This window comes from Colossoma macropomum, unplaced genomic scaffold (assembly GCF_904425465.1).
Source record: "Colossoma macropomum unplaced genomic scaffold, Colossoma_macropomum, whole genome shotgun sequence".
NCBI classification, from domain to species: domain Eukaryota; kingdom Metazoa; phylum Chordata; class Actinopteri; order Characiformes; family Serrasalmidae; genus Colossoma; species Colossoma macropomum.
This window is the reverse complement of record NW_023494803.1, coordinates 13,436,350-13,454,172: the sequence shown is the minus strand read 5'-3', so window position 1 is coordinate 13,454,172 and position 17,823 is coordinate 13,436,350. Positions and strand designations below refer to the sequence as shown.

At 39.6% G+C, this 17,823-nt stretch overlaps 1 protein-coding gene across 2 annotated transcripts in view; it reads right to left on the bottom strand.

Moving 5' to 3' along the window:
• Window positions 1-16,990, bottom strand: part of tmem26a (transmembrane protein 26a) — a 29,807-nt gene extending 12,817 nt beyond the window's left edge. For both annotated transcript variants that reach the window (XR_005008513.1, XM_036592563.1), the window contains exons 1-5: window positions 16,706-16,990; window positions 13,197-13,293; window positions 8,425-8,511; window positions 3,384-3,592; window positions 1,611-1,690 (exon numbers count right to left, since the gene is read on the bottom strand). Coding sequence is in view for 1 of the 2 variants with exons in the window: in XM_036592563.1 (XP_036448456.1) it covers window positions 1,611-1,690; window positions 3,384-3,592; window positions 8,425-8,511; window positions 13,197-13,293; window positions 16,706-16,896 (664 nt within the window). In the remaining variant the exon portion in view is untranslated. The remainder of the gene's footprint in view (window positions 1-1,610; window positions 1,691-3,383; window positions 3,593-8,424; window positions 8,512-13,196; window positions 13,294-16,705) is intronic.
• Window positions 16,991-17,823: the final 833 nt, after the last annotated feature.

Below are 17,823 nucleotides of genomic sequence, written 5' to 3'. Positions count from 1 at the left end.
GAAGTGCTGCACTTGGGGGTTTCTGTCTGAACTGCAACTGCAGCATTATTGTGCCGTTGTGGCGCTGAACCCCTAATCAACACAGTGCACCAGGAAAAACAGCCAAAATCACAGAGGAATTGCGTGACCGCGCTGTGAGCTGCAGACAGTGTAGAACTCACACAGCGTGTCTTCACCTGTGGAGCTGCTTCTCTAAAAGCATTTAAAACTAAAACATAACTTAAAATTAACATGCATCTGAGCTGCGGCACCAACACTCCTAAAGTTTAATCTCTGAAACTCTGCTTTTCCTAAAATCAGCACACAGCGTTTACTCGCGCGAGGTCCCGTCTCAAAGCACACTATCCTCCCTATGTAGTGCACTTCGTGGATCATGAAATAGCAAATCCTTCACCCAAAGAGTGCAGGAAATGTTCGACTAAGTCATCTATAATCAACATTAACAACAGGTTACTAATCCCCTATTTAAAACTCAACTGCTTGTTAATGATGATCGTGTTTGTTTGAACAGTAGCGCACTATGTAGGGGACACAGTGATTTGAGACAGTTATTCTCTTCTCAACACTGTAAACACTGCAAGCGAGAAAGGGGAACTGTGCAGATTGAACCTCTGCAGCGTCTCGTTCCACAGCTTGTGTGACTGTTAACTCAGAGCTCATTTTGGAGACACTGCTCCACAGAAATATGTGTTAAAAGCTTTAGTTTCGATTCACAGTTGATTCACCGATTGTTTTTTTTGTTGTTTTTTTTTTGACGCTCAAAGCTTCATTTTATATTATTAACGAACCATAAGCAAAAGTTAAACCACACAGACCATGACATTTCGAAGTCTCCACAGACTTCTCCGTTAAAGTTAACCTTGCATTCTCTAAAAAGTAGCAGGTGGTGGTCGCGAAGATGACTCGTAAGGTTTGATGTGTTGCCCCCTTTCGCCGCTATTTTCTTTCGGCCTGTTCTGCAGACAGGGTGGTCATCTGCAGACAGTGTGGTCATCTTCAATTAACTTTCCTTCTGCATCCTTATAAAACCCAAAATATGATCAAACGTCAGACTTGGTCTTCATAGAAGGCTGAAATATCTCCGAATCTCTGTCACTACATTCCGCCATGTTCTCTCTTCTCTCCCTCTCACCCCCCCCCTTCCCCTCTACACACACACACACACACACACACACACACACACACACAGCTGCGTCTGAGAGATGATTCTGTCTTTGTTTGACTCTGTAAAGCGAGTTTTTCACACCGCGGTAATCGACCGCGGTTTTAACGATACTTTAAAGTTCAAACGGTCATTAATTTTACCGCGGTTTACCGTGAAACCGGTTACTGTTTCATCTCTACTGAAGTGCACTGTAATGCACTCATGCTGTGTTTAACTCTGTGTTAACATGCTGTGTCTGTTTCTAGTTATCAGCTGTGTATGTTTCTAGTTATCTGGCTTTTGTTTTCTGGCAGTGTTTGAGCTTAAGGGTAGGTTGTTCTAGCTAAGATTCGTCCTCTGAGTGCACAACAAAGCCCTTTTGTAAGTCACTCTGGATAACAGTGTCTGCTGAATGGCGTAAAGGTAAATGCAGAAGAAGTGAGACAGAACCCAGGTGTACTCTCACCTGCCAGGTGCAGAGGAAACTGCAGCATGCTCCACGTCCACACCGCCAGGATTATATACACCAGCTGTGGACTGCTATCCCTGTAACACACACACACACACACACACGTCAGTTGCTTAAACAGGACTAGATATCAGTATGAGGAGTGTCTACACCCACCACTATAACCCTATGTACTTTACTGTTATATGTTCACAGTGTTCTATGCTCCCAGGGTTTTATGTTTTCAGGGTCATATAATCCCAGGGTTCTATGTTCCCAGGGTTCTATGTTCCTATGGTTCTATGTACCCAGGGTTTGATATTTCCAGTGTTCTGTGTACCCAGGGTTCGATGGTTCCAGTGTTCTATGTACCCAGGGTTCAATATTTCCAGTGTTCTATGCTCCCAGGGTTCTGTGTTTTCAGAGCCCAAAGTTCCCAGGATCCATTTGTTCGCAGGCTCCTATATTTCTAGGATTCTATGTTCCCAGGGGTCTTTTTCAGGGCTCTATGTTCCCAGGTTTCTATGTTTTCAGGGCCCTATGTTCCAGTGGTTCTACGTTCCAAGCATTCATTTTTCCTAGGGTCCTATTTTTCCAGTGTTGTATGTTCCCAGGGTTCTATGTTTTCAGGGCCCTATGTTCCAGTGGTTCTATGTTCCCAGCGTTCTGCGTATTTATCTATCTTTCTATTTAGTCAGGTACGTCAACATTAATGAGAGAAGTGAAAAGTCCATCAACAGTAAAACTGATCAAACCATACAGTATAAATGTTAAATTACCAGTAAATGTAAAGTCACATTTTCTTTCTGTTGTGTTTGTTTTCTAAAGTGCTCTGTAAACAAGCTGTAGTGGATGTTAATAAACCAGCCTTAGCATCCATGTTTGTTGTTTACTTCTGAGCCACACTATTGTGGCCAGGCTCAGTAAACGAGTGGAACAACTGGAGTTGATTTGCATTTGGAAGCAGCTCAGTTTGATTTCCTGCTCAGACACACTGAGCTATTTCTGACTAGTGAAATCTCTACACTCAGCTTTTACGGAAGGCCTCCCCAGCTGCTGACCGCTGACTCAGAGGTGTGTTTGTTTAGGAGAATCGGTATCTGAATCAGTTATTCTCACAAATCAGCACTAACACAGAGACAGCTTGGAAAAATAAAATGATGGAAATGTTGTCCATTTTTTGGATAAATAAAGAGGGATGCTTGATTAAATAATTAAAGTTAAAAGTTATTTAAATTGAATTAAAAGTAATTCTCAGTGATGTAATTGATTTAAAATAGGATTTCAGCAACCATTTCCTACTTTTTATAATCTCAACATTACAATTATGAGAATCAACAATTAAAGGTAATGCAAATTATTTTTGTAATAAAAAAGAGAAAAAATACCAAATGCAAAAAAAAGCTTTCAAATAGAAAAAATGAATAATTTAACTCACCTATCTGTTAAATTATATGATTATTGATTATCTGAAATCTTAATAGATGCGATTTAAGGCCGTTTCATGAGAATGACCCATCTATTATTTGTTTGATCTATTAAAATATTATCATTATTAAAGATCAGAGACAGATTATGTCATTTACTGCTTCACTTTGAAAGCACTTTCAGCTGCTATTTCCATAAAAAAAATGCTCTACACCTTAATCTAATCATTGTGTAATTGAGCCAATTCCCTGAAATGGTGGTAGCTGCACTATAAGTGGAGTAGTGCACTAGGGGGGGTGTTGATTTGGGACACAGCCTCTCTCGCAGAGGAAGCAGCTCTTCAGTAATTGAGGAAGTACCCACTTCACATCAGACAGCGTCTCGCTGGTGAATTCCAGGATGTCTGCGGCCGTGCCGACGAAGATCAGCAGCAGCTGCGACAGCTCGTCACGTGTCACCCCGCCTCCAAGGGGGAGGAGCCACTTCCCCAAGATGAGGAGGATGAGCAGGGCCTGATGAAGAGCGAGGATCCAGTCGTTTGGACAGATGGAAGACAGGCTGCGCTCTATCGCCTAAAAGATATACCCACATACACACACTGTTAGACAACACTCCAGAAATATTACATATACATACACATCGATCAGGCATAACATTATGACCACGTCCTTGTTTCTACGCTCATTGTCCATTTTATCAGCTCCACTTACTATATAGGTGCACTTTGTAGTTCTACAGTTACAGACTGTAGTCCATCTGTTTCTCTGATACTTTGTTAGCACCCTTTTACGATGTACTACAGTGGTTAGGAACCCCATGGACCCTCACAGAGCAGGTACTATTTGGGTGGTGGATCATTCTCAGCACTGCAGTAACACGGACGTGGTGGTGGTGTGTTGTGCTGGTACGAGTGGATCAGACACAGCAGTGCTGCTGGAGTTTTTAAACACTGTGTCCACTCACTGTCCACTCTACCTTGTCAGTCCACCTTGTAGATGTAAAGTCAGAGACGATAGCTCATCTGATGCTGCTCAGTTTGTGTGGGTCATCCTCTAGACCTTCATCAGTGGTCACAGGATGCCGCCCACAGGACGCTGTTGGCTGGATATTTTTGGTTGGTGGACTATTCTCAGTCCAGCAGTGACACTGAGGTGTTTAAAAACTCCAGCAGCACTGCTGTCTCTGATCCACTTGTACCAGCACAACACACAAACACAGCACCACCACGTTAGTGTTACTGCAGTGCTGAGAATGATCCACCACCCAAATAGTACCTACTCTGTGAGGGTCCATGGGGGTCCTGACCACTGAAGAACAGGGTAAAAGGGGGCTAACAAAGTATGCAGAGAAACAGATGGACTACAGTCTGTAACTGTAGAACTACAAAGTGCACCTATATAGTAAGTGGAGCTGATAAAATGGACAATGTGCGTAGAAACAAGGAGGTGGTCATAATGCTATGCCTGATCGGTGTATGTAGGTACCCATATATCATAATAATATGCAATATAGATGATATGTATCATCACTGTCACACAAAAACCTCCATTTTTGTTATATTTTCATTTAGAAAAACTCCAGTTATCCAATAGAAATGGTCCAAAAAAAATCTTATTATATTAACTTCTATTACAAGATAAGACTGAGCCTCATTCTCAAGTATCTTCCTAAGTGTGTTCTTAAATGTGTCCTGGAGAGGTCCTAAGAAAAAGTCTACATCAGATTCATGATGTGTTCTTAAAGCACACAACTGTTCTCAGCTTTTGTGTGTAGATTCTGTTCTTACCTAAGAACAAATCCCAAATAAGAAAACATTATTGGATGTTAGAGTCTTCGTCAAAACTGCGTAAGTAGGTTTTAAGAAGAAATTTCTTCTTAAGAACAGTTGGTGAATGAGGACCAGTGTTTTTTCCTTCTCATGTAAAGTTACCACTTTGGAGATCAGAGATGAAGAGATGCAAAGGCTGACTGTGGAACAGATCATGAACTTCTAATGAACAAGCAAAAGCAGTCTAACAGCCAGACTTCCAAAACATGACCTGGAGAACAATCCACTTATCTTCAAAGGATATAACTGATAGAGAGCCAGAGGAGCTGTGGATGGAACTCAAAGAGATCAGCAACGATGAATCAGAGCAAGAAATCAAAGTCGATGATTATGCAGAGAAAACTGGGAAGAAACAAGAAGGTTAAAGATTTTTTTAGGAGAACTAAAGTGTGAATTCCAGAGAGCTGCCAGGAAATACAAGGATCAATAGTACACCAACAACATCTGTAATGATACTGACTATGGAAAAACAGGGTGTTCCAGAAAATACAGGACATCCAAACTAAATTTCAGCCTTATAAGAACAGATAATAACACATGAAGCAAGAGCTAAATGAAGATGGATGGCACACACTCATAGGAGGACCTTCAGCCCTAGAAGATGAAGTCAGACAGGTCCTGAGATCACTGCCCAAAAATAAAGCCACAGGAAACACTAACACTGCAATGAAATCTGAACATTCCATTAAAGACCAAACACTGGCAGCAAATCTGGAAAACCACTCAGTGGCTGCATTTCCATTCAAACGTTTCGCAAATGATATGCGCATTTATAGAATTTTGTCAGGGTTTCCATTCAACACAGTTATGCGAAAAAACTTTAGATGCCGTAGGTAGCATCAAAATGAGTATGATGGAGAGATTGAACTCAGTTTTTGCTTCAGTAGAATCATCTTTACAGCCGTTTGTCATCTTTTTATGGCTGTGTTGTTTGCTGGTCAGAGACGGCGAGCAGGACGAGCAGTGGCCACCTAATGAGGGCTGAAATCTCCGCACCACTCCGACGACATCCACCTTAAATCTGAGAACAGAAACACACCAGACAGTTCTGGAGCTCATTGTGCAAAGATGTTTTTCAAACTAGCTTTGATCAAGCACTTCAAAAATGTTGAAAGAAATCTATGGAAAGCTCTGTGCTGTGATCTGACTGTCTGTAGGAATCATGGAATCATGTGACTTGTAGTCTTGATACATTTATTCAAAAAACCCTTTTCCATCACTCTTTCGCATTTTAGCTTTAGTGATATTCTAACTTTTCCACCTGGTCCTAGCATAAACTCTTTTTTGCAATATTTGGGTGTTTTGTTTTCAAAATTCACAAATTTGGAAGACTGGAAGTCAGTTTATATTCCAGCACCAAAGAAAGGAGACCAGAAAGGGTGCAAACTATCATACAGTTTCCCTCAAATCACACGCCGGTAAAATTATGCTCAGGAACATACAACAGAGAATAGAGCCTTAAATTAGAAATTTAGAACAGCAGAAAATTAGAAAAGATGTGCATGCTGGATATCACTGTTGATGTTCGCTGGATTGCTGAAAAGCCAAGGAGCTCAAGAAGGAAATCAACATTTTCCATAGCACAGTTCCAACAGCAAAGCGTTTCACTATCGCCCTCATAAAACTTTGGAATGTCCTCAGGAAAGTGGGAATACCAGAGCGTCTCATCACTCTAATGTAGAATCTCTGTGCTGATTACAAGCCACGGTCAGGATGGAAAATGGACAAACAGACTGGTTCCACATCAGAGTAAGACAAGGCTGCCCACTGTCACCACTACTGTTCAACCTTTTAGATTGGTTGACGAAACATCAATAACCTCCGATGTGCTGATGCCATGACTCTCAAGCAGAAAGTCAGGAAGATCTAAAGGCCCTTAAGGAAAGTACAGAGTTAAAAATGGGACTTCGAATCAGTATGAAGAAAACAAAAGATCTGACAACCAGCAAGAGCACTAACTTCACCCGTGATGGAGAAAATGTGGAGATGGTGGACAGCTCTGGCCTACTCGCATCAATTATTAACAACAGAGGATCCAAGAAATACAACACAGATCTGCACTTAGCAGAAAAAGGATGAAGGAGCTTGAAAAGATCTTCGTGTGTCTACAAAGACCAGAATTGTCCAGGCTGTGGTCTTCTCTGAGGTTCTTTAAGGATGTGAAAGCTGGACTTAGCCTCACCTCTCGCTCATAGCCCAGAGAACTAAACTGAAGCTCTTATTTTGGACGGATTCTCAGAAGAACCAGTTTTTTGGAAAATACAGTGATATCTAAACATGGAGAATGACCAGACAGATGAAACATTCTGAAGTCTAGAATCCTGACTGGAAGACATGATATTCTGGAGAAATGTGTTCCATGGTCACCAGGAGCTGAATCCCACTTGACAGCACTTGAAGCTGCTATAATATTTCTGCACATGTTTAAAATCTGTCTGTTTTGGGTTAATAACAGAGCTGTTTGTTGTCATAAGCACTATATGCAGACATTTGGGGCTTCTAGCCAATAAGAAATGTAGTTTTAATGTTAATGAAATATTATTTATTACATTCTTTCACACAAAATAATAACTTTAGGGTGGGTGAGGGCTAAGAAGAATGTCTCTTAGGGCCCACAAATATCCTGAGAGGTTCCTGACGTCTTGGGAAATATACATTAGAGCTGTTTCTAAAGCTTCGCCTGTAGAGAAGAGGAGCAGTCTACTCCTCCGCAGCAAGAGGACTCAGGGCACTGAGTCAACAAAAACATCAGGAGAACTCTCAGAAGCCCCTCAGTCTCTGCTGAGGCCAAACGTCTCCTCAGAGCACACCGGAAGGCAGAAGCTTTCAGTCCAAAACCACGAAAGAAAAAAACGCATCAGTTCTGGGAACAATGCTGAGATCACTTTAAGTAAAACAGTATGTTTTAAGTGATAGTTCAGCCAAAATACAGCCTCCATCTCAAACTAAACCTGGTCCATCAGCCAAGACCTGCTCGCTGTCTGAAGTTTGCTTCTTTAGTTTTAGTGCTGGAGCTGCCTCATAAGTAATAGAAGCTTATATGTCAACAAGTAGCATTTTGTTAGCTGTAATCATCACATGTTTGGGTCACACTATGTGGAGTAAACAATGCAAGCAATTCTGTTTGAGCTTCTTATTAGAACTTTCTGTTCCACCTTAAATGGTACATTCTGCCACCTTAACTGAGTATAAATACAAGACTGACAATATTTTACTGCTTTAATCCTATTACACTTGCACAGCAGGTTCATTTTATTAAAAATGTAGTTTTTTTTATTTGAGTGTTTGAGTTTTCATGCCGGAGGCGCCTGAAATAACTGTTGCACCATTTAAGGTGGAACAGACAATTCAAATGAGAAGCTGGCGAACAGAAAGCCACCTTCACTAACAAGTTTGAGGCAAGTGTGATGATTTAGGTATGCAGTTAGCACCATGCTAATTGGTGAGGTATAATCTTATAATACTTCTTAGGTACATTAGCCACGTAGCTCTAGTTCTAAAGCAAACTTCAGACACCAAAGATGTCTTGGGGAAACTGAGTGAATCTTTTCTTAATGTGAGTGTGATTGAGAGTACCTTCAGTGTGTCTGTGCTGTTCACCACTGTGCTGTTGAAGGACTCCACCATGCTCCGGACATTCTTCCACGAGTCCAGCTTCTTACACTGAAACACCAGAAGAGCAAACAGAGCAGAAGAAATCATAACCTGCAACACAGACAACAGTCTCGCCTAGCTAGTAGCTAACGAAACGGCAAAGAGAAAGATTGACCAAAAAGTCATGACGCTGAAGACATGAAGTCACTTCTCGTTCACCAGCTTCTTGTTCAAAGTGTCCCATTCCACCTTAAATGGTGCAGCAGTTACATTCTGGCACCTCAGGCACTATTTAAGGTGGAATGGGAAAATTCGAACAAGAAGCTGGCGACTGAGAAGCCACTTCTGCTTCTTAAAAATTTGAACATTGAGAGACATTTTACAAGAAATTATTCTACTTTTGCGGAAATGTTTCTTGCTGGAGAAGCGAGAAAAGCGGCTATGGCTGAGCTAAAGCTTAACGCAGAGCAAAGTAAGTTTGTGTTTTCGTTTATATTATATTTTTTAGTCTATGAGTACATTAGCTGGCACATATTAAGACATATGTTTAGCCAAGATGGTAAAATGTTACTTCAATAAAATGGACATAAAATGCCTCTTAGCAGGAACTTTACCAGCTGAACGATGAAAAAAGGTTGAACCAGAGAGGATACATGAAACAAGAGCTGCCATGTCAACATATTTCTGTGAATGTGGTCTGTGGTTTTGGTGAGAGAGAATCATTCCCCCTTTATACCGGCAGCAGACATCCACTCACACCCGTGGAAAACTGCCACGATGATTAAGTTCTGCAGTGATTATGTTGCAACCCTTCCTGTTTGCACTGGCCGTTCTTGTGATTGTTTGGGTCTTGTGACTATTTTAAGCGTAAACACACATTTTACGATGAGGTGATTTTAAGAGAAAGGAAAAACAGTTTTGTTTTGGGTTTGTTCAGCCACCTTCATGGAAAAGTCACGGGGTGAGTGGGGGCAAAGTGGTTGAAGCAAGACTTCCTCAGACAGGAACTGCAGCCATTTTCACCTTATTGACTTTTATAGTCATGCATCATGTTGGCTTACATTGTATATGATGTAGATAAACGTCAAAAATGGAGATACGAGGTTTTCTTCTGACAACCTCGGAAACTGCTCTAACAGTACATACAGCCTACATTTGCATTCTCTCCACTCACACTGTTTATATGCATATTATATTTATACTTGCAATATCTATATTTTTTACTACTCTACTGTCCTTAATTGTAGAAATTGTAAGTGTCAGTTGTTGGTTACTTTCCTGCACTTCATATGTAAAAAATACTGTATTTTACACTTCTGGTTAGATGCTCACTGCGTTTCACTGGCTCTGTACCGGAACTCTGCACAGTGACAATAAAGTTAAATCTGATCTAATCTAATATACCTTATATATGATCTAGATCTTGGGTTGGACTAGTTTTACCCTTGTTCTCCACCTTGTTCCAGAATGTCTGCTTCATTTCTCTTCTACTTGCTGCTTAGAAGCTGTCCCACTGTACACCATTACCTCAACTTTCAGGGGTTTTTAGCAGCGAGTCGATGTTTCCTGTGAATTTATTTTGAATATTTTGAGCTCCAGATGTTCAAAAGATGCATCTAGGGAATCTTAAAAGTGAGAGAGAGCAGAGGATGCCCATTCCTAAGGACAAACATGAACAAAAATGCTCAGTTCAGTTTATTGTTTGCCTTTTGTAAGTGCAGCACTGCCTACAGTGGAGTTTAACATCTGACAGCCTCACTGTTAAAAAGGAATAAAAGAATTTAGACTCAATTTAGAGGAACAAAGACAAGCAAAAACACATCACAATCAAATCACATTAATCTGTGCTGCTATTATTATTATTATTATTATTTATTTATTATTATTATTATTATTATGTTATTGTTATTCAGTATATCACTGCTGTCGGAACAAAACCTTGTATCTTCAAGATGGTAACTTTACAGGAGAAGGAAAAAACATACTTTACTTTTAATATAAGTCAATGGAACCAGACTTTTTTTCCAAAGAACTCGTTTCTTTTGGTCCATTCATCATGTAATTAACACACAATGTAAAGCACAACAGGCATTATCAGATTATATCAAAAACTAAAAAATGGCAGAAAATGGAGATACGAGGTTTTGTTCTGACAGCAATGATATGCTACAACATACTGCACAACCAGGACTCACCAACCAGTGAAGTGTGAATGCATTAACTTGTTGAGAGTGTGTGCTTTGAGCTCCTGAATGCTTGCACTGCCACACCAGACCATCACCCATTTAAAGAGCTTCATTAATGTCGTCTTCACTGGGGTAAATGCTGTGATTGTCCTCGCGAATGCTTGCAAGAGTTTCATTGATCGTTGGTGGTCTGATGTGGTTCTGAGTGTGGTTAATTCAGTTATAAATTGATTAATTGCTTAAGTTTAAACCAAATCAATGTGTATTAATCAGGGTTTCTGTAAATCATAACTATAAAAGAGTAATGACTTAAAGCAATGATTTGAGGATATGATTTGGATATTATTCAGAGGCAAATGGTTTAGTGTATTAAAGAATCATTAATTATTCTGTGATGGCTGATTGAAAATGATCATTCGAGTATGATGTGCTGTTAACATTTATGAATTAATTTCCAGTCACTTCCAGTTTTAGGTCAACTAGAATGATATTCTGTTATAATATGTATATTTGATTGTTTTTGGAGTGTGTTTGTTTGTACAGAGACTCTTTAAGGGTCACTCTGATCTTCAGAGGCCCAGACGTCTAATACTTCCACATTTGGCCCAAATTTAGTTTTAGTTTCCTGACGCTGTCTGGAACTGTTTATATATGTGGTCATTCTGATGCCTGTCAGCATTTACACTCTGCACATGAACACAAGCTCAAATCTTAGAGAAGATTCAATACCATTTATTGTACAGATCAGACAATATGTGTTGGAATATGTATAATATTGATAATGATATATATGTTGGAATATGTATAATATGGATATTGATACATATGTTGGATTATGTATATTATGGATAATGATATATATGTTGGAATATGTATAATATGGATATTGATACATATGTTGGAATATGTATATATAGATAATGATATATATGTTGGAATATGTATAATATGGATAATGAAATATATATTGAAACATGTATAATATGGATAACAGGAACACAGCATGTTTGGAGATTCTTTGGCTCGCTGCTGTCTTTATGTAAGCAGGGCAGGTCAACACAGTCCATACTGGACAAACTGGACGAGAAAATAGCGACAGCGTTAATATAAGCACTGCAGGTGTCTTTCTGTGTAACCTGCTTAGATAGATCTCTGAATTTATTGGCTGTTTCATTTTTAATGTCATTTTAAATAGACAACAAATACAAATAATTTAACAAGTAACACTGCAAAACATTAGAACGTGTAAGGAGGACTGTTTCTAGAACCAGGTTTACTCGGTCAGTCAGTTGAACTGAATTGGAAGAGAATATGTTTTAAACTGCAGATGTGTGTATGGTGTGAGGGGAGAGTGGAGAGAGATAATGATATGTTTTGATAACCTGAATATAGTTTTGTTTGACACCAGATTCCAGAGTAAACAGCATGGTTGGAATATTAAAAAAATGCTGTCCAAAAGAAAGAAAACATAGACGCTGCCCAGCACAGCGGTCAGTCAGCACAGATTTTATGTAACCCATTAAGATATTATGAAAAAATTCCACTATTTACCACGAAAATGAGGGAGCCAGGTAGGAGCCCACCAAGAGTTTGTGCCCAGGAGCTGAAAACCTCCAGGTCTGTTGCTATGGAAATGACTATTATTGATCAGTATCATCAGAGTAACGATAATGATTATGATAACAGTTCATATTCAGGTGTTTACTAGATTAAGTTTGTGAGTCTTTGAATGTTCATCTTTGTTAGATCAAGAACTTTACAGCTCAAAACAAAGACAGCAGCAGAAATGAGAGAGAAAGTATTTTAACCCTCTGTGATCTGAGGATATTCTCTCTTGATTTGTTCATATCTTCTTAAACTCTCCTTAAAAGGCTCTTCATATAACATGACACTCATATGTTTCATATCAAAATGCTCCGTTATTTTCATTACTACTTTCCAAAACCGCTGCAGCAACTTCAGCAGCTGTAAACTCTCTGCACACCATTTCACACGTGTCTCCGTTGTGGACTGAATGAAGAATGAAGGTGTTCCAGCATGATGGGTCAGTCCTTAGTGATTTCCTGAGTGTCCATTTGTCAATTTCACATGGAATTTAGTCGGACACATGAATCCACCAGTTCCACGCGGTGAGAGGCAGATGACGTGTATCTCAACCCCTCTTCATAGCCTCATAACTCCGGATGTGAGTCATGTGTGATCTCGTGATAAGATGGAATGGAAAGGGCGACTCTACAGGGAATGTTTGAACTGTATTTCTGTGCTGGATCATCACAAAGATACAGAAACACTGAATTTGATGTGTGGGTTTGTGAACCCCAGAGGGTTAAACAGCAGAAAGAGCTGCTTTCTTGTGTAGATCTTAAAGGCTTAACTCAGAAAGCTCTGTGATGTGTGGGTTTTTTTTAGCTGCTATTGTGATAGCCGCTATTCTTCCTGGGGTCCAGTAGACATATCATACATAACAAAAATAGTGCGGTAACAGTTAACAATACAAGTCATACAAAACACAAGAGTAAAAAAAAAAAAAGACTGAAGACATGTGTGTGTAGTTTGTGTGGTGGTCACCTGAGGGTTGCTGGACTTGTTCTCCTGATGATGGAGCTCCAGGATCCAGATGGAGGGAATAATGCTGATCAGGAAAAAGAGGATCGCTGGAGAGAACCTGAACAAACACACAGAGACGTGCAGTGAGCGCACTACTCTTACACAACACTCTCATTCATAGTGACAGACTGAAATTACACTAAAAACAGCTGGATGAGCTCCTACAGACGCTGAGTGCCGCTCTCAGTTTACTTCACTCTGACTGTACAGGATCAACAGATTCTCCTTATAAACATGACTCATAAAGAGCGAAATCTGATCAGAGTATTCCTTAAAGCTGCACAGTGTAAGATTTGGGAATTTGGAGACCTCTCTGGTGGAAGTGTGTAACTGCATGCAGCGTACAGTGGAACACTAGCGTGGGCTGTGCTTCTTCCCTGAGTGGATGAATCTGCTGATTTGGCTTATTTTTCAGAAAACCAGCACTAATGTTACAAAAACAGAGACCAGAACTCAGGTATAAATACACCAAAGCAGAAAGTTTGAAAGTGTCAGGACAAGAGAAGTAACACTCAGAGTCACAGGGCACGGCCAATACAAAGAAACTGAACAAAACAGAGGTTTTATTTACACAAAATGGCAGCTGATTAGATACAGGGAGAACACAAGTCTAGAATTCTAGTGAGAGTGACCTCTGCAGGCCAGGAGGGGAACTACCCGCAGCAAATGTGACACGGTTCTTATAGCTTATAGCAAATTTTACATAATTTGGTAAAAAAAAATTATCTGTTTATCACAATTTGATCATTTTTCATGAAGTGATAAAATGGGCCAATATTTCAACAAATCACCATCAACATTTTAATTAACACACACACACACACACATGCACACACACACAAAGATGTGTTGTGCATGGTGGAATCCAATACATTTTAATTTGAAGCCACTATGTGCCACTAGAGCAACTTGATGATTGAGTTCTATGTTATGTTTATGTTTTGAGCTGTTTCTTTTGGTCCATTAATCATGAAATTTACACACAATGTGAAGGGCAGCAAGAATTTTTTCATCAAATTATGTGAAAAACTGAAAAATGGCAAAAATGGAGAAGAGAAAATAATAAACATACGATTTGCTCTAAACTGTGCCATATTTAAGGACATATTCACTTATTTCTCCGTATATATGAGTGGCGGTAGGAGAGGAGTGAATGTCAGTTTGATGTGAGTTACACTGCCCACAGTCCATGACTGTTCTGTAATTGTGACGTGCTTTAATGATGTCGTAAGTGAGCAGGTTATTCTGTTTGTTTTATAGGTTGTTACGAGTGTTCTGAGGAAGTGTACCAAAACACCTCTGTGCTTTAGCATTCTTTGCCTTCTAACCTGTCCATCACTTCCACACCACAATAAGACACATCAGCTCTGCTGTCTTTCACTGCACTCTCTTTTAGCTGTGATATGTGTTAAACACATGGAAACAATGCAGTTAAAATTAGTGCAGTGTGTCGACAGATCACACATATACAATTATATTCAAAAGTTTGAGCACCCCCACTTAAATCACGCTTTTTGTTGAATATGAAGAGTGCTATAACTTTTGCACAGGCCATACTTTATGATGTATTCCCTCTCAGCATGTTAAATTCTGCCAATAAACAGTAATTGTGTATTTAAATGTGCAGAAGTGTGTTCTCTGTACACACTCTGTACACAAAGATGGTTCTTCAAGGGTTCTTTAGTAAAGACAGTGGAACCATGAACGCTCAAACAACCATTTGTATGCTTAAATGGTTCTTTGCATGGTGAAATGGTTGGAGAGCAGGAAAGTGTTTTATTGTTATAATGTCAAGCGTCTAACAGTCTGAGAATACTTTTTGGTGCTATATACAACCATTTCACCACGCAGAGAACTATTTAAGCATGGAGAGTGCCCCTGGTTCTATACAGAATCATTGTCTTTACTAAAGAACCACTGAAGAACCATCTTTAAGAGTACAGAGGACGAGTTAACTTATTTCACATTGAATTTGAGCAGGGGCGCCCAAACTTTTGCATACAAGTGCGTTCTCCTCTCAAACAGTCCCAACAATGGAAGCAGGATGTGGGGGAGGGGAGCGGGGGGACTGGGGGGGGAGCCAGGGGGACGGCAGGGACGGGGAGGGGAGAGTGATAGGGAAGTGATTCTAGCGCAAAAACACAAACATGGCAGAAACAAACAAACAAATAAATAAATAAGTAAATAACTAAATTAATACAGTAGAGCAGAGTGTGCAGCCTCTGCAACTCTAACAGAGCTCACTGTAAAACACAGAGAGTCTCTTTAATCAGTCTGAACTGACCGCAGGGCAGACCTGATATCTGATACTGTCACACATTACAACTCCGTAAAGTCATAACAGACTTAATTAAACCAGCAGTTTAATCATGATCACTTGTACACTCTGTTCACTTTTAAACAGCAGGTTTAAGTAGCGCGTTCAGACTGAATGGTGTCAGTGTTGGACACAGAGCTGTTTAATCACAGATCAACTCTGTAGTTTCTCTCTGTAGCTCAGATCACTCCTCACCTCATCAGTTTAACACAAAGTCTGAAGTTTATGTAAATATTGACAACTCACGCTGTACAAACAATTCAGTGCTTTTAGCAAAACAGTAACCTGCTTTAAAAATCAGTGAACAGAATTTTTACATTAGAGTTATAAGTTAAACTTTTTAAATTCTGTACAGTATTTAGTTAGTTTAAAAGCAGCTCTTCAAGTCGCTTCATAAAAGTCTTAGAAAATGTGTTAAAATAACAAAAACACAATAAAAAGTCTCGTCAGTGAACACAGCACAATTTATAGTCACCAGCTATACACACTTACAAATGATGGTTCTTCAAGGGTTCTTTAGTAAAGAAAATGTTTCTATATAGAATCATGAACATACAAACAACACTTTGCGTGATTAAATATTTTTTGCATGGTTTCTCAGACTGAAGGAGAATGTGCTGTTGATGGTTCTATATAGAACCTTTTTGAAAGGGGTTCTATATAGCAGCAACATGGGTTCTTCTACTGTTATGGTTACAGGCTTTTTACAATAAAAGAACCCATTTTAGATCTATATAGATCTATATCTACAGCAAACTCTCTATCAATCTGAAGAACCATTTCACCATGCAGAGAACACTTTAATCATGCAAAGGGTTCTTTGTATGTTCAGGGTTATATATAGGACGATTTTCTTTACTAAAGAACCCTTGAAGAACCATCATTTTTAAGTGTGTATAACTGGTTTTAAAGCTTTCAGTGAATTGTTCAATTTGCTATCAAGTTCACTTCAAGTCTCATCACAACATATTTTAACCCTTTACAACTATTTTATTTTATTACAGTTATAATTTTTCTGTATGTGCATCCTGAGTCTGAGTCACTGCTTAGTTAGAGGAGCAAAAGAGGAGACTGACGGTCCAGCAGCTCCTGACCGTTTGAGCTCTAACTCTGTTTGAGGTCAGTGTGTCTGCGACGGTGGTCTTGTTCTCACCATTTGTACTCGTGTCCTCTCCTCCTCTTCAGCGTGACGATGGTCTCCAGCAGCAGAGGGACGTACAGGATGGTCAGCAGCCAGAACCACCAGTCATTCTTTACCCAGGTCACCCTCCACACGGCAGTCAGAGAGAGCAGCAGGAACAGAGCACGGGTCACCACCGCACACACAAACTTCAAAAACAGCATACTGACTGCTCACACTGTCCACTCTGCCCACACTGCCCACTCTGTCCACTCTGATCACTCAGCGTTCACTGTGCTCTGAGCTCTTGCACTGAGAGAGAAACTCTCACTGCTAAGGGGGTGTATGGGTACGGGGGGGGGTACGGGGGCGGGGTTACAGAGGGGAAGGACTGGCTATTGGTCCAACAGACACAGTGGAGTCTACACACTTAAAAATGATGTTTCTTTAAGAGTTCATTAGTAAAGAAAATGGTTCTACAACCATGAACACTCCAAGAACCATTTGCAGGCTTAAATGGTTCTCTGCATGGTAAAATGCTTCTTCAGATTGATGGAGAATGTATATGGATGTATATGGGATGTAGATGGTTCTATATAGCGCCTTTTTGAAAAGGGTTCTGCTATTGTTATTATGTCAGGCTTGTTACAATAGAAGAACCCTTTTTGGGGCTCTGTAGAACCCTTTTCAAAAAGGTGCAGATTGTCAACCAATCTTTCATGATGCAATGAACCCTTTAATCATACAAAGGGTTCTTTGATTGTTCATGGTTCTATATAGAACCATTTCCTTTGCTAAAGAACCCTTGAAGAACCATCATTTTTAAGTGTGTGTAGCCCAACAATGAATCAAATATAATAATAATAATAATACATGTTATGCTGCAAAAAATGGTGTCTTGGCAAATGAAATGATCTAAAATGCAGTCAATGTATCTAATAGTTCTTATGATGAGAATAATGTAAGCTTATTATAAGATTATTTAACTTTTTCTAGGCATTTTTACTTGTTTGAAGTGGTCCGACGACCCGAAACACAGTAACAGAACATATTAATGTATTAGAGATATTAAATATTAATATGTTAGAGACATTAATGCACTAGTTAAGAATAAGAATAAACACTTGCTGGAGTGTCTGAAAGAACACTCA